The following is a 25,312-nucleotide window of genomic DNA, read 5'->3' on the forward strand; positions in this document are numbered from 1 at the left end:
TAGTATGATTAGGAAGGTCCTGGTAGACCAGCTGAAAGCCCACGTAGAACAAGAGGTAGATTAGTATGATTAGGAAGGTCCTGGTAGACCAGCTGAAAGCCCACGAAGAACAAGAGGTAGATTAGTATGATTAGGAAGGTCCTGGTAGACCAGCTCAAAGCCCACGAAGAACAAGAGGTAGATTAGTATGATTAGGAAGGTCCTGGTAGACCAGCTCAAAGCCCACGAAGAACAAGAGGTAGATTAGTATGATTAGGAAGGTCCTGGTAGACCAGCTCAAAGCCCACGTAGAACAAGAGGTAAATTAGTATGATTAGGAAGGTCCTGGTAGACCAGCTCAAAGCCCACGAAGAACAAGAGGTAGATTAGTATGATTAGGAAGGTCCTGGTAGACCAGCTCAAAGCCCACGAAGAACAATAGGTAGATTAGTATGATTAGGAAGGTCCTGGTAGACCAGCTGAAAGCCCACGTAGAACAAGAGGTAGATTAGTATGATTAGGAAGGTCCTGGTAGACCAGCTGAAAGCCCACGAAGAACAAGAGGTAGATTAGTATGATTAGGAAGGTCCTGGTAGACCAGCTCAAAGCCCACGAAGAACAAGAGGTAGATTAGTATGATTAGGAAGGTCCTGGTAGACCAGCTCAAAGCCCACGAAGAACAAGAGGTAGATTAGTATGATTAGGAAGGTCCTGGTAGACCAGCTGAAAGCCCACGAAGAACAAGAGGTAGATTAGTATGATTAGGAAGGTCCTGGTAGACCAGCTGAAAGCCCACGAAGAACAAGAGGTAGATTAGTATGATTAGGAAGGTCCTGGTAGACCAGCTCAAAGCCCACGAAGAACAAGAGGTAGATTAGTATGATTAGGAAGGTCCTGGTAGACCAGCTGAAAGCCCACGAAGAACAAGAGGTAGATTAGTATGATTAGGAAGGTCCTGGTAGACCAGCTGAAAGCCCACGAAGAACAAGAGGTAGATTAGTATGATTAGAGTGAGGGACACTTACAAACACACATTCATGGTTTCCTGAACATCTTTTCTTATTGACATATATTTAGTTCTCATCTGATCAGAGTTCTAGCTGAAAATAACAGCATATGCAATGGTTCATTGCAAACTTTTCTCTCTTGGAAACATACCTGAAACATACCTTGGAAACATACCTGAAAATACCAGCTATGCTCTAGTTTGATATCAAACAATTCTATAATTGGCAGGTGTTTTGGTAAAAAAAAAAAATTAATAAAAAAAATTAATAAAAAAAGTATTAAATAGCTGTTGAGCATATTAAGTTGTATGAATCACATTACAGGATACAAGACGAGAGGAATTATTGGTCAACTGTCTGATGAGACAATCGCAACAGGAGAGAAGAATCGCCACCCAGCTGATGCAGCTACGGAACGAAAAAGCAGTCATCAGAGAGAACCGCATCTTCAGGGAGAAGCAGTTTGAGGAGAGAAGACAGAAGGATTTCCAAGAAGCTCTGGATAGGGAAGCAGTAAGTCTACTCCTCCTACCCGTTGTTTCTCACTCCAGTCATGCTGGAATAAAGCCCATCATTCAAGAGGCCGATCCTACCAATCCGCAAGATTCCTACATACCCATAACAAAATGATTACCCTGGGATTGGAAACCATATCTCAGGCATGAGCTTTTACTGCGAATTCGCGGAATATCCGTGATTTTTTTGTACCTCGGGGACAAAAAAATATTTTCCTAACACACTGTAGCATACGCAAACTGGAGCCTATACCGCAACTTTTGCAAAGTTCCGTGATTTTTTTTTATCCCAGGCACATCCCTGATATCTAGATTTAGACTTTAATATTGAGATTGTTTTTTTTTTTTTATTCTCTCTTACCTGTAAGTGTCATATATGTCTGCTACCGGGAGTACCCCCGTAATTTCTAAAAAGGAAACGGATTATGCAGGATTAATAGAGAGAGACTCACCTTATACATTTTCAAAAAACTTATAAATGTAACATTTTCAGGAACTGGCTAACCTCGCAAAGATTGAGTATGCCGAACAAGTCAAGCGAGACAAGGAACTTCACGACAAGATCGCGGAGGAAAGAGCTGAAGCGAAGTACCGGAAACACTTCAACCACTGTGAGGAGATTCTCCTCGATCTCGTCGACTTTTCTTGTAAAGTCGGAAAGTACAGAGAGTTAACGAACAAGTAGGACATTTCCCCTTCTTTTTTGTAAACTTTTCACTGGTAACTTAGGGCTTACCATCAGTTTTTTTGGGGGGTATTAAATCATTATCTTGTATCTATTTAATAGCTCCCATAGTAATTTCTGTTTTCATTTTCAAAACTGGAGATGGTTTTTGTTTTGTTATTATTTATATTTTTATACTGGATGTTTCATATGTGGGTTCATTCAGTGATTCCTGAAATTTCATTCTAAAGAGACCGTAATGTTTTCAACACTTGAAATGCATTTTTTAAATTTCTTTCTATTTATCTTTTTATTTTTGTAATATTTAATTAGTATTATTCCCAATTTTGTGGAGTTAAGAAGGCTTGGCAAGGAAATAGATGTTTGCACCAAAGTTTTGTAAAATTTACAGTCACTTATTTCTTCGATTTTGATCAATTTTTCCATAATATCCAATACCAAAACCCATATGGCATTCATTGGCTGGACTATTTATCAACTTCCGTGGTTTGAAGAATTTAAGAGTTTTAAAAACAGTTCTGATTTGCTTTTCAGTTGCATGTGATTATTCCATTAGCCAATGAGGAAAAGGTGTCTGGTTGACATTGTATTTAGAATCATATTGAATAATGCGTTAGTCAAAAGATATGTTCAAATGATGAACCGTGGTCCAGAACCTGAAGCCAAACCCAAGATTTTACTGAAAGTGAGACTCCTTTCAAGTCCCTCAGATGATATAGTTTGCGCTTGCTGTCTTTGGTACACATAATGGCTATTGTTATCTTTCTTTTTCTTATAGACTCCTACCACCAAAGCTTATGAGGGAATGGACATTACTGTTTACCTCAGGAAAACCTCTCTATGAAGAAAAGGTACTTTTGCCAATTTTGTTTGCTTTATACTGCTTCAAGTAGCATAGTTTTCGTATGGAACGCAAAGTCTTTGAGTCAAAATGTCACATTCAGTTTCATTTTCAATTTGAATATTGGAAAATGACCATATTTCTTGTCAACAACGGAACAACAGCCAGATCTATTTCAATGCTCTTTCGCCAACGATGAATTGAATGGTAACTTTGTGATCTTCTGCCTAAAATGTTACACTCTTGGTAAAAAAAAATGAGAGAAGAGGCTTGAATATGCAACAAATTTTTTCACAATTTCCTCTATCGTACATAGTAGAAGGTCTTATATAAGTTATGAAAAAATTAAAATCAGCATTAATTTCTTGCTTGTTCTTATTGAACTAATGCTTTTCATTTGGATTCCTTGGTTGTCATTAAAGTTATGGCATTTTTCCGTCTCTTCTTGCAAGTTTGAAAAGACCACACGTAAATGTACAAATGATACGCAAAGATAATTTCAATAAAGATGGCATCAAAAAGAAAAAAGGAAAAAAAAGAGTTGAATGGTATTATACAGTATGAAATAATATTAATAGTTGTCATATGGCGATGTGGGTAAGGGAAGTGTGGTACAGGGAGGTGTAGGTAGTAAGTACCTGGCATTCTGATACATTAAAACCATCAGTTTCCAGGAAACATCCAGGGAAGTCTTTGTGAGGAGGGAGGGAATACAAAGTGAAATGAAAATGTCGGGAAATTTTTAAAATGATAACTTACACATGAGTGTGGTGTCTATAATCTCTAATACTGTTTTGTGAAGTTTTACCTTATAATTTCATCCTGTCAGGAGCAAGCTCAAGAACTGTCAAAAGAGGTACCTACGATGGAGATTCCAGAGCCTTCTGATAATGTGGTGGAGGAGGAGAAGAAGAAGGTTTTAGACGAGGGAGACTTTATGGAGTACAAGGTAAACTAATAAAGTGATATGTTAAAATAAAATATGGGTGGAGGATGGCTACTTTATGGAGTAGAAGGTAAACTAATAAAGTGATATATTAAAATAAAATATGGGTGAAGGAAGGCGACTTTATGGAGTACAAGGTAAACTAATAAAGTGATATATTAAAATAAAATATGGGTGGAGGATTGCGACTTTATGGAGTAGAAGGTAAACTAATAAAGTGATATATTAAAATAAAATATGGGTGAAGGAAGGCGACTTTATGGAGTACAAGGTAAACTAATAAAGTGATATATTAAAATAAAATATGGGTGGAGGATTGCGACTTTATGGAGTAGAAGGTAAACTAATAAAGGGATATGAAATATGGGTGAAGGAAGGCGATTTTATGGAGTACAAGGTCAACTAATGAAGTGATATATTAAAATAAAATATGGGTGAAGGAAGGCGACTTTATGGAGTACAAGGTAAACTAATAAAGTGATATATTAAAATAAAATATGGGTGAAGGAAGGCGACTTTATGGAGTACAAGGTAAACTAATAAATTGATATATTAAAATAAAATATGGGTGAAGGAAGGCGACTTTATGGAGTACAAGGTAAACTAATAAAGTGATATATTAAAATAAAATATGGGTGGAGGATTGCGACTTTATGGAGTAGAAGGTAAACTAATAAAGGGATATGAAATATGGGTGAAGGAAGGCGATTTTATGGAGTACAAGGTAAACTAATAAAGTGATATATTAAAATAAAATATGGGTGAAGGAAGGCGACTTTATGGAGTACAAGGTAAACTAATAAAGTGATATATTAAAATAAAATATGGGTGAAGGAAGGCGACTTTATGGAGTACAAGGTAAACTAATAAAGTGATATATTAAAATAAAATATGGGTGGAGGATGGCGACTTTATGGAGTAGAAGGTAAACTAATAAAGGGATATGAAATATGGGTGAAGGAAGGCGATTTTATGGAGTACAAGGTAAACTAATAAAGTGATATATTAAAATAAAATATGGGTGAAGGAAGGCGACTTTATGGAGTAGAAGGTAAATTAATAAAGTGATATATAAAATAAAATATGGGTGAAGGAAGGCGACTTTATGGAGTAGAAGGTAAACTAATAAAGGGATATGAAATATGGGTGAAGGAAGGCGATTTTATGGAGTACAGGATAAACTAATAAAGTGATATATTAAAATAAAATATGGGTGGAGGATGGTATTTTATGGAGTACAGGATAAACTAATAAAGCGATATAAAATATGGGTGAAGGAAGGCGACTTTATGGAGTACAGGATAAACTAATAAAGTGATATATTAAAATAAAATATGGGTGGAGGATGGTATTTTATGGAGTACAGGATAAACTAATAAAGCGATATAAAATATGGGTGAAGGAAGGCGACTTTATGGAGTACAGGATAAACTAATAAAGTGATATATTAAAATAAAATATGGGTGGAGGATGGTATTTTATGGAGTACAGGATAAACTAATAAAGCGATATAAAATATGGGTGAAGGAAGGCGACTTTATGGAGTACAGGGTAAACTAATAAAGCGATATAAAATATATGTGAAGGAAGGAAACTTTATGGAGTACAGGATAAACTAATAAAGCGATATAAAATATGGGTGAAGGAAGGCGACTTTATGGAGTACAGGGTAAACTAACAAAGCGATATAAAATATATGTGAAGGAAGGAAACTTTACGGAGTACAGGGTAAACTAACAAAGCGATATAAAATATATGTGAAGGAAGGAAACTTTACGGAGTACAGGGTAAACTAACAAAGCGATATAAAATATATGTGAAAAAGGAAACTTTACGGAGTACAGGGTAACTAATAAAGCGATATAAAATATATGTGAAGGAAGGAAACTTTACGGAGTACAGGGTAACTAATAAAGCGATATAAAATATATGTGAAGGAAGGAAACTTTACGGAGTACAGGGTAACTAATAAAGCGATATAAAATATATGTGAAGGAAGGAAACTTTACGGAGTACAGGGTAACTAATAAAGCAATATAATGCAATAACTGTTTGGTTCTGGTGTGCCTGTGATAGTAGAAGCATATATACAGTAGATGTCTGTGTACTTAGTTTCAAGATTCAAAAAGAGTCAACACAAAATAGTCATAGCTAAGTTACTAGATCTCTCTGTATCTAAGCAGACGATGTCCATCAAATTCATTGTAATGTTACTTTATTTAGGGTCGTCTTTGCCCTAGTCGGCTTAAAGATATAGTTCATTGAATCAAAACAAATATACAGGGTACTATACATAACCAGAAAAAACCCACTAGAGAAGTAAAATTTACAGAAAAACCTTCAAATGATCCATATGGGTCATTGCTTGTTTGTACCATGAAGAGTCCACCCAAGGTTATGACTTTTTTTCTTATCCTATCTAATGACCTCTTTTACCATTTCTTTTCTTCAGAGCATGGTCGGTGAGTGGGAGCCACCAGGTGACTGTGGAATTAAAGGACCACCAAAGGATAATGCCGTATTAGGACATGTTTTAGCCAATATATTCAGCATCGTTGCTCCCCCTACAGTAAGTAGAAGCATAATTTCACATCTTTTCACTTTTGTTCTGTTCAATGTATGGTAAGAAATTTTATCTTCTATCGAGATGTGAACCTAACAATAAGTGTCATAATAAGCTTGCTATAAACCTGTGTATCGCATTGTATAATATCAACCAAGCTTTATATACAGAGCTATTATCATACTGTAACAACAAATTTAAGAAAATTTTTTATCACCATTTATATTAACTTCTTAAAGCAAAAACTGTGGGCTCATATGCAGGATTTCATTTCCAAAGAGTTACCCTTTAGTGTGGTAAATTGTGATACATAGTTTGCCACTTCTACCCATATTCTGTCATGTACACACACACACAAAGATAATGAACAAAAACTAGTCAAATTATTATTATAAATTTGGACAGAGATTCAAAAATATCATAAAACTGAAATGCAGGAAGTATTTCTGTAAAAATGAATTACTTGATTTGGAATAGCCGTAATTTGCTGTATTCTGATTATTTTCCACATTTTAATTTTGCAGCCACCTCTTGCTCCTCCTGACATGCCTCCGTTTCCAGTCAAAGCTTGCTTTCTTGGCAAAGCATTCTCTGGCAAATCAACGGCTGCTCAACAAATGGCAAAGGGTAAGTATTTCTTATTTAAATTATTACATTTAGTTTAAATTTTTCTCTTGCAATTTAGACTTAAACAAGATTGTACCCTATTTGCCCAGATCCTAGTATAAAACATTACACTGATGCCTCAGATGGTGCCTCCCCCCCCCCCCTCTCCCTCTTCTTCTTTATTTTCTTGTCATTATATTAAATTGATTAATTTTTGTTTAGGTCATGGTTTAGCTGTGCTGAATGTGGATGAGTTAGTCCAAGAAGCTGTGGATGCTTACAAAGCTGGGGAGGCTCTGGAGGTTACCCTTGTGCCTGAGGTATGTACAGTTCTAGTTTCCATTCCAGACCTCATGCTTGAGGTATGTTAGTTCTTTCTCATTCCATACCTCAAGTTTGAGGTATGTTATTTATAGTTCTCAATCCATACCTCATGTCTGAGGTATGTTAGTTCTTTCTTATTCCATACCTGATGTTTGAGGTATGTTATTTATATTTCTCAATCCATATCTCAGGCATGAGGTATGCTAGTTGTATTTCTCAATGCATACCTCATGCCTGAGTTGTTTTTTTTACTTTTTTTTTTTTTCATTTCTGTGCTGTGATCTCCAGGTAGAACCCCCCATGCCTGCATGAGATGTGTTCCTACATTACTCACTTTATGTTAATGTTTTCCACAAAGTACTCTTGTTTCTTTAGGGCATAGTTTCTTAATCACTAGAATCATGCATGACTTGTATCCAAAGAGGAAGGCCCTGATTTGAGTGTTGGATAAAACTACCCTACAATCTCCTACAAAACAGTTGTTCAAAGCTATCACAACCGACATCAACATTCTTGATTTCTTTCTCAGGCTGAGGTTGCTGCAGGGGATGCAGACAATATAGCCACCCCTAAGCCAGGGGAAGCATCTACTCAACCAAGCTCAGCAGATGAGCAGAAAGAAGGTTTGTGGAAGTCCTTCATCTAATTTGTAAAACCGTTTATTGTACAGTGATGTTATTAACAACTAAATGAACTCTTGTAGTGAGTATGTGAAACAAAAAATTCTGATGAAATGCCCCAATAAAGGATATCTGCATTTCTGTCTTTGGGGCCGGTTGATCATCTACAGTTTTACTCTGCTATAAAAGGAAGAAAGAGTTTCTTTAAAGCTGTTGTTTAAAATATAACATAATGCTAGGCACAAAAACATGTCCCTTTTTTTTTCATAGCAAACGATGTGCAGGATATATTTACTTCTAACTTATTATATTTCAAGAAAAGAAGATTTGCTTTTCATTGTGAAACTGACACAACTATGGTACGAAGATATCAAGCCAAAATAAGAGATTATCCATAGTTTTCTCTCAGCATTGGTATGGATTATTCTTACTGCATTGTCTCATGCACTATATAGTCACACGGAATATTTGAATACATTTTAAAAATTTGCTCGATTTGGCGTTATTTTTGTCATCAGTCACTCCTTCTCCAGTGGCCCCTCCAGTAACCACGGAAACAGCAGGGACAGTCGAAACATCAGAGAAAGGTGAGATCTCGGTCTTTTCGGTTTTACTTTTAGCAAAACAGCTATCAGTAATTGCAAAAAATCATGTTAATGACACATATATTCCTTACCTGTACATTCCTGTAAAATCTGGTCAGTGCTACTTAAAAGATAAAATTGTCCATTACCTGTGTTGGTTGAACATGATGTCATTGAGTCCTGAGATAAATCAGTTAATGTTAGACATAATGACATAATAAAGTTTGACATTTCTAATAGGATCAGCATCTGGTACTAATCTTTATATTTGCCAAGTGGCAAAATCCTTAGTCTTTTAGTAAAAAAAAAAATTACTTTAAGTACACTGTAAAGCTTGAATTTGAACCCTGTACAACAGTTGCTAGCATAGTAGTTGCTTTGGAATCTTGTCTTCAGTAGGATTCCACCCAATTCTGATATTCCAGGATGAACTTGTCAGGATATCATTGAAATGTTTGCTCAAACTTGAGAACCAAAGTGGAAAATGTGATTACAATACGCAGCTTTGAATAATGACAACATTGTTCAATTGTTTAATGAAGTGAACATTGTTCAATGAAGTATACATTGTTCAATGAAGTGAACATTGTTCAATTGTTCAATAAAGTGAACATTGTTCAATTGTTCAATTAAGTGAACATTGTTCAATTGTTCAATGAAGTGAACATTGTTCACAATGAAGTGAACATTGTTCATTGAAGTGAACATTGTTTAATGAAGTGAACATTGTTCAATTGTTTAATGAAGTGTACATTGTTCAATTGTTCAATGAAGTGAACATTGTTCAATTGTTGCCATGAAGTGAACATTGTTCAATTGTTGCCATAAAGTAAACATTGTTCAATTGTTCAATGAAGTGAACATTGTTCAATTGTTCAATGAAGTGAACATTGTTCAATTGTTCAATGAAGGGAACATTGTTTTGTGAAGTAAGGTCAAACTGTCTCTGACTCTGAGAGGTTTATTCTGTTTTCACATATTTCACCTTTTCTATTTCTGTACCGTCACATTCAGCTGATGATGAAAAACTAACAGAGGGCAAAGAAGAGGATAATAATAATTCAGCCCGAGATGGCAAGAAACTAAAAGCAGAGGTAAGGTCTGTCCCCTCACGCCCTTCCCACCCTCCCACCCTCCCGGCCCCTCCCCTCTTTTCAGTGGATGTGTTGTTGCGGCATACTGTAGTGCTCCGGAAGTGAAACATATGTTAGTAATAAATATCATTGTCTAGTCAAAGGGGAAACAAAGCACTCTTGTAAAAATTAACTTCAATCCTTCTTTTTCAACTGCACTGCAGTAAACGTACTCATTACTTTGTTGTCACTGCAGTAAACATACTCATTACATTTGATGTTGTTTGTTTTATTTATTTCAGCTCACACCGAGGGCAAAATTGGGACAAAAGGCTTCCAGACTCATCAAGAAAGGCCTTCCAATCAAAGATGAATTTCTGGTAGATGTGATGACAGAAGCTGTCAAGTAAGTTTGCTTTTCATATTTAAAACAGATTAAAACTCACACTTTAATCTGACTTCACAGTACTTTATCGAGAAGTAACATTACAGCTTTGTGTTGACTCATTATAAGTAACGTTAGAAGTACTAATTACTCTCTCAATGTGAACAAATGATGAAATAATGAGCAAAAGAAATTGTCAGACAATAGAATTTTTAACTTGATGATTAAAAACAATACAATGGGTTGTCTTAATCCATAAAAATCATAAGTGTTATACCAGCACATACGATTCCTGTATTCGGTAGTTAGCCCTTTTATTGGAAAACTTTCATTTCATTGCACAAAGGGACATCCAATTGGGCTACATTTGCTGGACTCCCCCCCCCCACTCCCCCCCCCTTGTAGATGTATCCATGCTGTGTACAGGAAATTAAGAAAAATCACTTGCCAGAGTCCTGTCTGGTGTATTAGCAGAAGGTTGTAGGGTGAGTGTCAAACATGGATTTGGCAAACGGTTTAACATACCATGACTCTAAGTTATACATCAGTAATAGCTCACATTAATATGTGGTAGCATTCATAAGTTAGATAACCATCCCAGTATAGACTACAGATGGTGATAGGAGGCCATTTTCTCTTTCTTTATTTCTTTTTTTCTCCCATAAATGATACACTTTTGTTTTGAAATACATGCATTTCATGCATCGTCGTTCTTACCTTCAGACGAGTCAAGGAGGAGAGAGGATGGATCATGGACGGGTTTCCAGCTACGGTGAATCAAGCTAAACTCTTAGAGAAGGCGCTCAGCGGGTACGATGCCAATGCCAAACCATCCAAGGCCAAGCTGAAGCAGAGCAGATTGGCCCCCGATCCTAACCCACCAAAGGACCCACCTCCCCCCATCAGTGGGATTGACATGGTGATACTCCTGGATGTATCCGATGACCTGGCTCTCAGAAGGGCGGCGGGTCGTACGTGTAAGTTTGTCTCTGGCAAGTGGGGGAGGAGTGGGAGGCTGTGAGAAACAGCAACTCATTAGACAGTAGTTTTATAGTATATGATACTTCAAGAAGTGGTGAATGGTGACCAAAATTGCAACAATCTTAATTGCTAGATAATCCCAAGGGATACCATGATGTACTACTGCCACAAAAAAAGAAAAAATGACATTGGCTTCCTTTTTTTTCTCTTTCTGAACTTTCCATAATGACATGTCATAATAGTTATCACTTGAAGGCAAATTTGTTACAATCTTGGATGTTCTGACATTTGCGGTCACAAAGAGATCTTGTGCGAGTAATTTGCGCTCTTTTAATCTGTATTTTCAATTTGCAACAGCCCAATGTATAAGCTGTTCTGTCTGTTTGCTTGCTGTGAAATTTACACCATTTGAACCTTAAAAATGGATCATAGCAGTTGAATGTTTGGTGATATTTAAACAGTGGAATCTCTCACTCTGGGATGAGAATAGAGATGAAGAGAATTTGCTTGTTTATAGAGTTAATTATGGAATTCCAGTTGATCTCAATGCTTCAATGCTCGCTTGGTAAGCAGCACTGGGGACAACGTTGCACTGGCATTCATCCCTGCTTCCCAAACAGTTTCCTTGGAGACGAATGTCATGGAGGCTACTCACAACACACTGAATGTCTAAGATACAAAAATCATCCAGTAGATACTCTATGCACATTGAATGATTAGATTGCACATTGATTGATCGTTACTAAAAACCAACATCCCAGAAACATTTATCAAAACTGGAGAAACTGTTATTGTGTGTCAAGACGTTCAAACTGTGAGATCCCATTGGAAACATTGTTTACCAATTAACTGTATGTTATCTTCCTACCGATCCCACGACCCACCCGAAAAAGTTTTACCACCCATGCTTGGGGGTTGTAATCCGTGGCTTGGAAAGGTGGGTCTACCCATCGTCTTTCCTAATGTATCCGTCATCTGTTTTCAATCGCCAGTTGCTAGTCAGTCTGGAGAGGAATACCAGCAAGAATTTAAGCCACCACCAGATGGGAGCACCACGGGCGTAGGTAAACAGGAGAAGGTGTTACCCATGAAGGATGCGGCACACGACCAAGAGCAGATACAACATAGGTCGGACATACTTTGCGGTCAACTCAAACCTTTTTGTTTAACTTTTGGAGACATATCGATATAGATTTGCAATGCGATGTTTGAAACTAATTCCTCTGCTAGAATGAACTAGTTTACCTCATTGGACACACAGGTGTTTCAATAGTTGTTTGTTTGTCCTGCGGTGGTAATGGTCAAACTCTGTTTATGAAAAAGCTGCAAAACGTTTGAAATGACATCTTAGTCTGAGGAGACAAAAAGGATAGTTTTGCAGAAACAAAACACTGATTTTTGACAAAATAAAACAAGAAACAAACCACAGGTTCAGCAACGTGTGGTGAAATAATCCATTGTTCCGCAGGCACGTTCTTCCGTAAGACGAATATTTCTCATTTTTCGTTCTAACATGTTTCTTCAATTCACCAGGTTGACAGGGTTCCAAGACTCCTGGAAGAAACTAGATAAATGGTATTCGTCGTTTGGAATTTTACTGAAGTTGGAAGCAGAAGCCAAGAAAGAAGAACTCTTCATCTCAGTGGAAAACCTCATGGAAACTGCTAAAGATCAGGTAAGTTATAAATAACTGTCACTTTTACAGTTATTACTCCATTATTTGTTCTCGAGGAGCAATTTTACTACAGTAGATATAACAATAGTACTGGCCTGGAAGGCAGTTATTTTGATGATGCTATTAGCAGAAACATACGAACGTGGAACAAGCCAAATGGCTTCACGTCTGTTGGTTATCCAAGTTACAAGGTTAGCTCTGTTTTGGATCTTAGAATTCTTAGGTCTGAAAATAAATCTTGAAAATGATCAAAAATTTTGACAGGTCTTGTTGCAATAAAAGGAACCTACAATGTCATGTGTTTAAGTTGCTCGTGATTTCATACATTTCCTTTTTGCGTTTGGTTTGTTGTCTTGCTTTTTCTCCTCTTCTTTTGGGGGGATTTGGGTGGTTTATTTTAAAATTTTTAGTGGGTTTTTATTTTTGGTTGAGGAAATTGGTACTGATAGAATATTCACTCTTTGAAATAGTTATGTCAATCTCTCATGAAGATTTACATCGAAACAATGAATCTTCTGTAATCTTACTCAAGACAATAACTACTAACTATAAAACAACACTCGCTGCAAAACTGACTGATATTTCATCTTCCCTCATCGTCAGATATCTTCCTAAATCATCTTTTTAAGCTAGATCATTTGCATACACATCTGATGGATTTTGTCACAGACTGCAAAAAGTGACCAGATTTTCGATATCGGATAACTTTCCTTTTTAAGATTCTGCAAGCGAGGACGGAAGCTATAAAGAAAGAAGAGGAGGAGGCGGAGAGAGTCCGATCCGAGGCGGCCCTCGCAGAGGAGCAGCTGTCATCGCTATCCACCGGTGGTTTGGACTCGGGAGCACCTCAAGCAGGAGATGTACAACAAGTCAGTATAGCCCAGACATGTCCCCTTTCAACCTTCTGTTCTTGTATTAAACACCATATCCATATGTCTCGAATGTTTAAGGGCTACAGTTTGTGCTGTGGAAGCGTGAATGGACTATGCTGATCATCAGTTTGGTTGTCATTATAGGAACCATGTGCGGCCATCTGAAAAAGTTAACTTTCTGTTGCTTGCAAATAACGTTTTGTTGGTGTCGCTACAAAATGCAGACAGTAATGAAACGTGATACCTTAATTGTTAACTTTAGCTGGACCTGAGATGTCCATCACTGTATTGTTTATACACTGTGCTGTGGGTATTGACTGCAGTTGTATGTTCTGACTGTACACTACTGTCTAATTACCGACGGTAGCAAGCTGTGTGTGTATTTTCTGAGATCGATGGTGGTGTTTAACACTTTTTTCTTTTTGCGTGAGTATTCACACCCTTTAAGACATGAATGCAACCAACCGACCAACAATATTTGAAAGCTTCTGTTCAAGAATGATTTCATAGCGAGAGAAATTACGCCGCAGACGGTCCCGACTGCAACGAATGTTTCTGTATTGCAATGGAATAACCAGAACTCGTTTGCATGGAATGTTCTTACCTGAGTAAACCTGAGGATGAGGAAACGAAATGGTTTTATCATTGCCAATGTCTGTTATTATTATTAATTTTCTAATTTGCTTCAAATTGCACGACACTGTCATACGCATTGTCACGGTGATTCAGTCGTACTCGGATTTTCACGTAACGCTCTTGTTTCCCTTTCAGGCATCCGATTCAAGCAAGGTAACACCCTCGCCTAAAGGATCCAGATCAGGTAATGCTTGCGTACCTTGTATTTTAAAAGGAATCGAGACTCTTCTATTAAATAATTGGTCTTAACTGCTGTAAAACTCATAAAGCAAAATGGAACTCACTGAAACCCTAAATTACCAGCATGGAAATTGTAAGGATTAATACTATCAAAACTAGATTAGATAACATGCTAAAAAAAGAAATTGCTCATTTTCAACTAGTTGTCCAACATTTGACTTAGAACTCAACAAAGCTGGACAAATCAAATCACAGAAACAAAAGTTTAGTTTGTTCAAGATTGATGTATGGACCAACTGAAATCTGATTCCCTAAAATTTGAACACACGGAACCGAAGACCCACTGACATCTGGTTGCCCAGTGTTGAAATTACCAAATCACTGGGATCTGTTTCTGCAATATCGATCACTTAGGCTCACCAAAACTGAAGAAATCAGAACAACAAAGTTCCATTTTTTAAAGTTTTTTAATTTTTTTTTTTTTTACTTCAGGTTCAGCGAAAAGAGGTGGTTCCGGAAGGAAGAAGTCCCCCAAGAGAGAGAAATCTCCGAAAGGTAAAGATAAAAAGAGAACTCCGAGTGCCCGTTCACGAAGTGGAAGTCCAAAACGATCTGCTGGAAGCAAGAAAGGTAAATTATCGTATAACAGCATTTATATAAAGTTTATATAGAGTAAAAGAGTTCATGGGTTCAAGACTTGAACTTTGTTGAATGTTTATCCAGAAATGGATCTGTAGATATAACACCGTTTTTTAATCTATTTGTCAAGTGTTTGATGTCTGCCTGTAATTCTTGCTGTGATAGTGGGTAAGCATCTGTAGATAACAGAACTTCTATAGACTAATAGACTAGCTGACTTATTTAGATGACTTTTAACAGTGGTAACTTCTGTAGAGAAATCCTTTACAGCGGTAACTTTGGTAGTACCTGCTTTACCTCTGTAACATTTGTAGAAGCCTGTACTTCTGTAGAAGACAGTTAATTGTGTTAACTTTTGTAGATGACTTTTAACAGTGGTAACTTCTGTAGAGAAACCCTTTACCATAGTAACTTTGGTAGTACTTGCTCTGCCTCTATAACATTTGTAGAAGCCTACTTTACTGGAATAACTGATTCATACACTTGCTTAATGTCGACCAGGAAATTGGATCTTATGTTGTACTCATTCTTTTAGTTAGTTTCAACTATTTTTATTTAAGACTTTGGTTTTCAATTTGTTTTTAGAAAAAGGAGGAAGGGGTAACAAAACAGGTATCCTGACAATTTCTTCAATTAACAGCATGTCCACCACAATGTAATACATTTATTAACAGGATACTCACAAGCATGTGCACCACGATGTAATACATTTATTAACAGGATACTCACAAGCATGTCCTCCACGATGTAAAACATTTATTTACTGGATACTCACAAGCATGTCCACCACGATGTAATACATTTATTTACTGGATACTCACAAGCATGTCCACCACGATGTAATACATTCATTAACAGGTTACTCACAAGCATGTCCACCACGATGTAATACATTCATTAACAGGATACTCACAAGCATGTCCACCACGATGTAATACATTCATTAACAGGATACTCACAAGCATGTCCACCACGATGTAATACATTCATTAACAGGATACTCACAAGCATGTCCACCACGATGTAATACATTCATTAACAGGTTACTCACAAGCATGTCCACCACGATGTAATACATTCATTAACAGGATACTCACAAGCATGTCCACCACGATGTAATACATTCATTAACAGGATACTCACAAGCATGTCCACCACGATGTAATACATTCATTAACAGGATACTCACAAGCATGTCCACCACGATGTAATACATTCATTAACAGGATACTCACAAGCATGTCCACCACGATGTAATACATTCATTAACAGGTTACTCACAAGCATGTCCACCACGATGTAATACATTCATTAACAGGATACTCACAAGCATGTCCACCACGATGTAATACATTCATTAACAGGATACTCACAAGCATGTCCACCACGATGTAATACATTCATTAACAGGATACTCACAAGCATGTCCACCACGATGTAATACATTCATTAACAGGATACTCACAAGCATGTCCACCACGATGTAATACATTCATTAACAGGATACTCACAAGCATGTCCACCATGATGTTATACATTTATTACAGGATACTCACAAGCATGTCCACCACGATGTAATACATTTATTAACAGGATACTCACAAGCATGTCCACCACCATGTAAGACATTTATTAACAGGATACTCACAAGCATGTCCACCACGATGTAATACATTTTTTAACAGGATACTCACAAGCATGTCCACCACGATGTAATAAATTTATTAACAGGATACTCACAAGCATGTCCACCACGATGTAATATATTTATTAACAGGATACTCACAAGCATGTTCACCACGATGTAATACATTTATTAACAGGATACGCACAAAAGCATTATTTCTATTGAATTCTTTACCTCTTTAAAATGATAACTGCTCCCCCTCCCTAAAAAAAAAAGAATGTTACATGAATTTAGGATTTTTTTCCGTCCACGAAACACAGCATTCACTTACCCTATACATTCATGGCATACCTTGTGAGTTTTGTGCAATACCAGGACTTTCTTAATGAGGCTTGTTTGCAAATACTGTCTGGATCTTCGCAACAACTCATGTTTCATCCTTCTCTATTGATCAGCTTGTAAGCTGTATTAAATCTTTTCATATCATTTATCATTAGGCATCATTTGATAAAATCTGAAATTTGTAAGCTAAATATGATTAAGAAAGATTCTGTAAGCTGAGTGAAAAATCTATCTCTCTTGCCTGTATTATCGTGTAGCATTTAAACATGGTAATTATGTCTTCCTCTGTATACATCAACAGTATAAGGCTGAAGTTAGTATTGTTGTCAAATATAGACTAATGCAGAGAATAATTGACTGTTCAAATATTGCACAATAGTTTTGAATTTAGTCTCTCTTGCCTGTATTATTGTGTAGCATTTAAACATGGTAATTATGTCTTCCTCTGTTTACTTCAACAGTATAAGCCTGATGTTAGTATTGTTGTCAAATATAGACTTTAAGGCAGAGAATAATTGACTGTTCAAAGTTTGTACAACAGTAGTTTTGAAGGCTCAGATGGTTGTCTCTTATTAAATACTATGTTACCTTTGTAAAACATTGCTATACATCCTTGGACATGTGTAGCAATTTGACCATCTTGCATGGTATTTTGCGATGCGGAACCGGATAAATTATTCCCTGTAATGTAAAGAGCAAGTAGAACAGAAGTTTAACATAGAAACATATAGATGGTATTTCTGACAGAAATGTATGATCGGACGATTACAGAAAGTTTTAGCAGAGAATTTCGTACCATCTTTTAGTCACCTTTCTTTGTTTTTTGGTTAGGCTCCCCAAAGAGGAGTAAATCTCGTAGCAAGTCTCCAAAGAAGAGAACACCAACTCTGGAACCAGAGCCTGAACCGGAGCCACAGCCCCCTCCCGGCCCACCTCCTTCCCGTCCCGGGGACGAAGATTGGGTCTGGGTCGAGGCCAACATAGACCCAGTGAGTGTAATGTTCAATAGCCAAAAATTAGTTTAACTATTTGTCTACCTTATAGTGTGTATGATGTAAAATGGTATTACTTGTTGCATAGAGATACTTGCAGCCGAGGTCTGTGGGGGGCCGTTTGAATACATACGATTCCCCAGCTAAGTCAATGGGAATGCTCAGCATGTTGCACATTGATTACCACAAATCACTCTTAGACTTGGCAAGGGTCTGCAAAATTTACCCTAGAATATATTATGCTGGACTCGAGTATGCCGGAAGGTTTGCATGCAGGCGGGATTTTGAGCAGCGGTACGGAGGGACAGGACTGGCATAGGGACACTTATGTCACTGGGCACTCTTTTGATGTTGTCTCTTTTTCCATAGTTATATTATGAAAATAAGGGTACATTATTCTTAATTCAGTTTTTCCCTTGCCCCCCCCTCCCCCCTTAATCACTGTGTTGCCACAGTGGAATTTTATATCAAGTTTGCAGGCGGCAATACTTTAAGTATGTATCAACTCCTGTGACAAAAACCAAAATTATGACATTAGAGGAGACACATAGTGGTCTATGGGATAGAGATAACTGTCATGACCAACTTCCCCAAACAGCTTAAGAAAAACCTTATTCCATTTGGAAGATTTCATAGATTTAGTGTTTTCTTCTGTACTCATGACTACAGACTTGATCAAGTCTAAATATGACATCATCAAGCCACACGTTCTTCAATTCCTTATGTTTTTCTTTGTTTATTACAATGGTTGTTTTCTGTAAATGCCGAATGTAACATATTGAGCCTCTTAACATGACTTAATGGTGGTATCGGTTTCAGTGTCAACACTGTTAACATTCTACCATCTGTTTTTCTGTCTCCTTTGTTGTTTGTTTTTATTTATTATACTATAATTTACTATAGAACCTAGCCCATACCCTAGCACCGCTGTGGGAGAATACCGAACAGACCTACATCTCCACCAACAAGCACACGTTCAGGGACATCCGTACCGAGCGTGAGAACATCTACCATTACTTCTTCTACATTCGCAAAGAGTTTGAGGCCTACCTACGTCGCCCCGACAGCAAGCAGGAGTTCGTCTCCGCATTCCAGAGAGAATACAACGAGATTGCGGAAGATATGCGGGAGGACGAGGAAACAAAGGCGGAACTCCATCAGAGAGTTCAGGTTAGTCCCTTGTGTGCTCTTCTCATATTATCGGGGACACTCAGTATTTGACTCGTCACCCTCATATATTTCTGATCGGGTGCCGTGTAAACTCCCGGTCATTTTCAAAGTCCTGCCAAAGAAGATGGATGAAATGGTTTAGACCTTTGACCTTTTGGTTGCAGACAGATTTGGGCAAGTACGGACTGCCTGATGGAGCAGTCTTAAACGTGAATTAAAAGTCCAAAAACTTTGGAAAAGTCATTTCAAATGGCTAAATCGCAGGATGACCTCACTGTTGTGTTTGTTCATCAAGAGACATTTATGGAGTCATCCCGATGTGAAATGATGCATTTAAGTTTGTTCAGTTATAAAGCTGGCCTGACTCAACACGACTTGTCACCGTGGTGACCTGAGTTTTTTTTTTATTATAGACGTCAACTTAAGTTGTACAACTGACCTTCGGTTCACTTTAAGGAATGGTTTCACAACACTCAACGAGTGTTTTCTGTTAATGAGCAGCTGTGCCCATTCAGAAAAATGTTTCTCAGATTTAACGAAACTGTTGTTTTCTTCGTAATCTCTATTAGGACTTGAAAGAGCAACTTTGGGAGATGTCAGACAATAGAAAGCAGGATGCAGAGAATGAGAGGCAGAAAGTGATGGAGGAGGGATGGTTAGAGGATAGACTAGGCTTCCTGACTAATAACTACCTCACCCTGATGCAAGTAAGTATTAAAAGTAAACAACAGAAAAACTATAAGTACATCGTTGTTGAGTTGATAAGGGATCAGGTATATTTTCCATTGTTAATTGAATTGTTAATCTAATGAAATGCATTGCAATGGAATTTCAATATTTAATAGATTGGGTGGGTGTAGTATTTAAAATTATCCATAGACCAGTATGCTGATGCATGCAAGGCTATAACGTATCAATTTGTCGATAAATGCGAAGTCAGAAACATATATATATTTTTATATTAATATTCAAGCTGCGTCCATTTTATTTTTCTTATTCATATTTTTCAAGGGGTTTGGTCATTTTGTTACTTAACATTACTTAAAACTCACTTTTTCTTTTTAGGAATTTCATCGTAAATCTATATTGTTTGTAAAATTATTCCTTCGTTTATATATTTTTTTTATATTAATATTAAAAGCTGCGTCAATTTTATTTTTCATATTCATATTTTAAGGGTTTTGTCATGTTTGTTGTCATTGTAAAGCGCTCTTGAACATGCTTAAGCATGTAAAGAGCGCTATATAAATCTGGTAAATAATAATAATAAAAAGAGACGAGTCTCAAGAATATTGACAAAAAAGATAATTCCCAGCTTAACATGAGTTGTTTTTGTCGTATAGTGTGAGGTGGACAGGTACCAGGACACGTTGCGTCTTCTGAAGGACTATTACCAGGGCGTGGAGGGTAAGATTCCAGAGGAGTACGACTGTCTCTTCACCCGTATTCCGCTGATCGACCTCAGCACCAGCGCGAGGGTGGGCTCGGCAGCTAACATGAGCGTAGCTCCCAGCGATAGCCAGACGAGGGCGGTGACACCGACCACTCCATCGGCCAAGGGGAAGAAGAGTAAGGAACCGCCTCAGACAGAGGGAGATGGAGACGAGATGGAGAAGAATCCAAAGTAAGTTTTATTTGTAAAATGTCATATTTCGAGAAAAAAACAGATAAATTTGTCAAATGTGAATATGTAATATGTCAAATTTCTGGCATGCTGCTCCCTTTAAAGCTAACTTGATAGTGTCTTACACCCCTCAGTTCAGGCTTAAAGATCTGCTTTATTGGCTCCAATTATAGCATGCTATAGCTAGTAAAGTTTTTGTGATTACGTAATCGACCTGCCACGGTCGTAAATCCACCTCAGGCTCTAAGATTAGCCTGCAAAGCTTCTAAACACCATTAGGCTCTTTGTGTAACCACTGTGTGGAAATATGTTCATGTCTACAGTGTAGTTAATCATACAGCGTTCACACAAAGACCCTCGTACAAGAAAAAATATGTGGCAGGCGTTGCAGACTAATCGGTAAAAAGAGGTCATTTTACGACCAAGGCAGGTTGATTATTAAAGTAATCTCAAAAACTCTTCCATGATAGCATGCTATGGTTGGGGTCTATACAGCAGACCTTTAAATGTTAATTGTTAATCCATTCCTTCATGAGTTTTAATAACTAGAGCGGAAACATGTTTAAATTTATAGTAACAACAAAGCAACCCTTGGATGACACTCAACATCTATTGTACTTACCTTGTAAACATGTTATTTGAGGCCAATACAACTCCCATGTACACATATTGAGCTTTGTGTTGCATATTAAGGAACTGACCAAATGTCCCAGTGTTAGACTAACTAGTCCTGCCACTTTAATTTGGTTAACCACAGATGTTTAAAGGACTTATTTTATGGTCATTTATTCAGAACGATTCTAAAATAGTTCCTCCACTTTGGTATTTTGTCTGCTAGGATCCCTCTGGTGCCCAGACGACCGACGTCCGCCGAGGGCTTCTTTCCGATCCAGACACCCGCGGGAGACAAAGGGGGCGGCAAAGGTACCAAGAGCAGGGCCGGTAAGAAAGAGAAAGAGAAACTGGTCCCTACTGCCAGCATCGAGGAGGTATCAGAGAGTCCAGTACCACCCATGGATCCTGATGAGAAGGTAAAATAACTAACCCGTAACAACCAACTCAAAGTCTTCAGTGTTTAGGGTCGCTGTAAAGACAGGCTTCTAAGGATTGGGTGTGGGTTATATGAGTGTGTCAACAGTACATACGCGCAGGGAGATAGAAAAACAAGGAAAGAAAGAGTACTGAAGACACACATAGTATAGCAGTTTAGAAACCAACAGTGAACGGTACAGAAAATACAATGTGTGTGAAGCCCTCAGTGACCCATTGATAGTAATGAAAATTACAGAAACACACAGACAGTTACAAACAAGGTCGTCAATTGCAAAGTAGAAACCTATACAGAGCCTTATAGAGAAGTAGTAGAGAGCAAAGTAGAGGCTAAGTAGAGACCTATAACCATATAGGCAGGTTTGCAAGGAGATTAGGACAAATCAGATAAAAACTCAGGACCCCCGTGGTCAAAGCCAGCGCTAGTAACCAACCGTAGGATTCAGAGCGGAAGTGTATTATGGAGATTTAGCCTTACAGACACTTATGGGTGGTAAGCTATGATGCTGAGCAAGATGAGAAATTGTTCAACATTACAGTGACATCTGAAGAGATAAAAACAACTGCAGAAACAGATGTAAGGCACAGGTAAATTCCAGTTCTTAGGGAGTGTTAGCTCAGTGGTTAACACCGGTGCCTTTCAATCATAAGGTCCCGAGTTCAAGTCACTCCAAGATTAATGTATTTCGTCCAGTTACAGAGTTGTTTGACAATTGACAATTCATAATCATGGACGTTAAATATGAATGTAAGACACTGACTTTGGTCAGCTTGCGGCTTTGATAAGCCAATGATGGCTTCTTCGCGAGTTCCTGTTTGCAGGAGGATCTAAAATACATACATAAATACATACCAGCCAAATGTTTAATAATTGTATGCATCGTTGTTTTCCTGTAGGTTGTAGGTAACTCCTCCCTGAGGCTGCTTTATATTTTGGGAGTTTGGTATTTCTCATCTGGTTTGTTTTTCTCTTCTTTCTTTCTTTTCGCATCAGCTCGTGTCCGATGCCTTTCTGTTTGGGCTGATGAAAGTATCAGAGTTGGTGAGTTCATTCAATTTCAAATATTTTTGAAATGTTTTCTTCTGTCAACACCTGACAAAAGGTCCAAAGTTTTAGAAATTGAAAATCTAAGTTTGTTTTGTATTCTCAGCCGGGTAGGACTGTATGGAATTGAACAGAAAATTTATACAGTTGATTGAAGATTTTTATATTGTTATCAAGTTTGATGTAGAGTAGAGTCCCTCACCTTTTCACCAGGGATTTTCACATCCTGCTTGATGATAAGCCTACATCTCAGATAATAACATTTTTATCTATTTTATAAGGTCACTGAAATATGTTCATAGTCAAAAGAAAATGGGAACTGGTTTATGTCAATCCATCAAAACAAAAAACAAAACAATGAACGAACGAACACAGCCAAAGAAATATTGATTCATTTCATATCTGTTATTCTTGACTAGCTGTCCGTATATGGAAATCAAAGAAAGATAGTAATTTGGTAGAATACTGTAGTTATAATGATCCATAATGATTTCTGTCTGTTTCTAACATTAGTGAGATAACATAAAAATAATGTAATAATTGGCTACGACCTTCGTTCTTGTCCTCATAATTCATTTTTCTGTATTTGACAGTTGCTGTTTATATATGTTATGAAGTTATGAATATTACAGCATTCATAAAGAAATCCATACTCCATCTCTAGGCCTACTACTTCTTACCTCTATATCCTAGATATTTCAAACGTACTACATTTCCTCCCAAATACAGACGTCTTTAAATCCATTAATCAGGCCCTTTAAACCGATGCAGCAAGTAAGTTCTTTCATGTATCGGCGTGTAATTTCATCCGGACATTAAAATTATTCATAAAGAAAAGAAAGAATTTGGTAGATTTCCTCTTGATTAGAAGCAAGGAGACAATCTGTCTATCTGTCTGTCTGTCTGTCTGTCACTCTGTTTATGTTTCTGAATCACTGCATGATTTTATTATTTTGCTCTCTGCATGCCATTGTAGTCTGAAGGTTTTCAGAAAGCTCTTATGGTGAGTAGAGATATCTAGATGGGGGAGTTTTTATCAGCACACAGACCAGATTCATACAGAAATCTTCAAGTCCATATATACAAATAGTGAAATGCTTACAATAGCAAAGTTTCAAAAATGTAAGGAGAAAGAGAGAAACATGTTTCAAATTTATCTGGCATGAGCATTTAAAGCTCATATATATTGCTAATTGGGGATAATAAAAAAAACCTCCCCACCCTTTCCCAGACCCTCTCTCCCTCCTCCCCCACCCCAATTCTTTTATCCTACATCCCACCTTTTACCCTCTTTGCAGCTTATAGCTTTCACCCTTCTCAAAAATAGAGAAGTCAGAATGTAAACTCAATTGTACGGTGGAAATTGTGAATTTTGTGACATGAGACCCAGTTTAATATACCCTCCGTCTCTGTCACTGGCCTAGTAGTTTGTTCACACAATTTAATCATTGATGTATGAATTTGGTCTGTGTGATCAGTTGGATTGCTGTGTTTTTCACTAACCACCCTCACAACATGTAAATTGTGGTCTGCTGTGTTTTGTAGTGTTAATAATATATATTACATTGCCTGTGCCGGGAGGTGAAAGTGTAGAAAAGTTATGTCCTGTAAACTGTTTATCTGTTGTGTTAATAAATCATCGTACCACAGAACAGAAGTATGGATGGCAGATCGACAAACTAGTAGAGTTAATAAAGTACTTTTACCAAAAGTACAGAGGGCAGAAAGTAATATTGAACTATGAAATGAAGTATAGATAGTAAGGGAATTTAACTTTTGATAGTTTTGGTTAGTGAGTGATGCAACCTACCATGCAATGGAAGAGTGGAAGGCAGCTTAGTGAATGCTAGATAGTCATGTAGTATACTGCAATGTAGTCATGTTAGAAAGTACCATACTGCAAAATAAAAGAACATGGCAAATCTGTAAGGATTTTTTGTGGGTGTCACTTGGACCACCAGGTCTTACCTTTTGGTTGAACAAATTTGGTTGTCCGAAGAAATGAAACAACCTGCAAAAAATGACCAATGTAGGAGAGATGTGTAGGTTTTAGAACAGCAATATGTACACTGTAGGAGAGATGTGTAGGTTTTAGAACAGCAATATGTACACTGTAGGAGAGATGTGTAGGTTTTGGTGAATAGAACACCAATATAATAATAATAATAACTAAGATTTATAATGCGCTAATTATAAACAAAATAGTTGTCAAAAGCGCCATACATATAAATATGAATAGAAAGAAAAGCAAAAATAATATGTGTACTGTAGGAGAGATGTGAAGGTTTGGTGAATAGACAGCAATATATACACTGTAGGAGAGATGTGTAGGTTTGGTGAAAAGAACAGTA

At 37.3% G+C, this 25,312-nt stretch overlaps 1 protein-coding gene across 6 annotated transcripts in view; it reads left to right on the forward strand.

Moving 5' to 3' along the window:
* The window catches only part of LOC139974089 (sperm flagellar protein 2-like), a 45,314-nt gene that overhangs the window by 6,198 nt on the left and 13,804 nt on the right, over positions 1-25,312 (forward strand). Inside the window, exons 8-33 of one of the 6 annotated variants that reach the window (XM_071981017.1) lie at positions 932-970; positions 1,311-1,499; positions 1,995-2,182; positions 2,965-3,037; positions 3,857-3,976; positions 6,426-6,542; positions 7,061-7,163; positions 7,365-7,462; positions 7,996-8,089; positions 8,605-8,673; positions 9,685-9,764; positions 10,046-10,149; positions 10,852-11,105; positions 12,102-12,237; positions 12,643-12,784; positions 13,504-13,653; positions 14,428-14,476; positions 14,965-15,102; positions 15,697-15,723; positions 17,912-18,069; positions 18,976-19,242; positions 19,812-19,949; positions 20,586-20,866; positions 21,705-21,897; positions 22,911-22,958; positions 23,691-23,735. In XM_071981017.1, the coding sequence (XP_071837118.1) occupies positions 932-970; positions 1,311-1,499; positions 1,995-2,182; positions 2,965-3,037; positions 3,857-3,976; positions 6,426-6,542; positions 7,061-7,163; positions 7,365-7,462; positions 7,996-8,089; positions 8,605-8,673; positions 9,685-9,764; positions 10,046-10,149; positions 10,852-11,105; positions 12,102-12,237; positions 12,643-12,784; positions 13,504-13,653; positions 14,428-14,476; positions 14,965-15,102; positions 15,697-15,723; positions 17,912-18,069; positions 18,976-19,242; positions 19,812-19,949; positions 20,586-20,866; positions 21,705-21,897; positions 22,911-22,958; positions 23,691-23,735 (3,300 nt within the window). Of the gene's footprint in view, positions 1-809; positions 849-931; positions 971-1,310; positions 1,500-1,994; positions 2,183-2,964; positions 3,038-3,856; positions 3,977-6,425; positions 6,543-7,060; positions 7,164-7,364; positions 7,463-7,995; positions 8,090-8,604; positions 8,674-9,684; positions 9,765-10,045; positions 10,150-10,851; positions 11,106-12,101; positions 12,238-12,642; positions 12,785-13,503; positions 13,654-14,427; positions 14,477-14,964; positions 15,103-15,696; positions 15,724-17,911; positions 18,070-18,975; positions 19,243-19,811; positions 19,950-20,585; positions 20,867-21,704; positions 21,898-22,910; positions 22,959-23,690; positions 23,736-23,937; positions 23,965-25,312 lie in introns of those variants that run through there. The other 5 variants (XM_071981048.1, XM_071981011.1, XM_071981024.1 and 2 more) reach the window with 5 other exon arrangements.

This window comes from Apostichopus japonicus, chromosome 2 (assembly GCF_037975245.1).
Source record: "Apostichopus japonicus isolate 1M-3 chromosome 2, ASM3797524v1, whole genome shotgun sequence".
In the NCBI taxonomy this organism is placed as follows: domain Eukaryota; kingdom Metazoa; phylum Echinodermata; class Holothuroidea; order Aspidochirotida; family Stichopodidae; genus Apostichopus; species Apostichopus japonicus.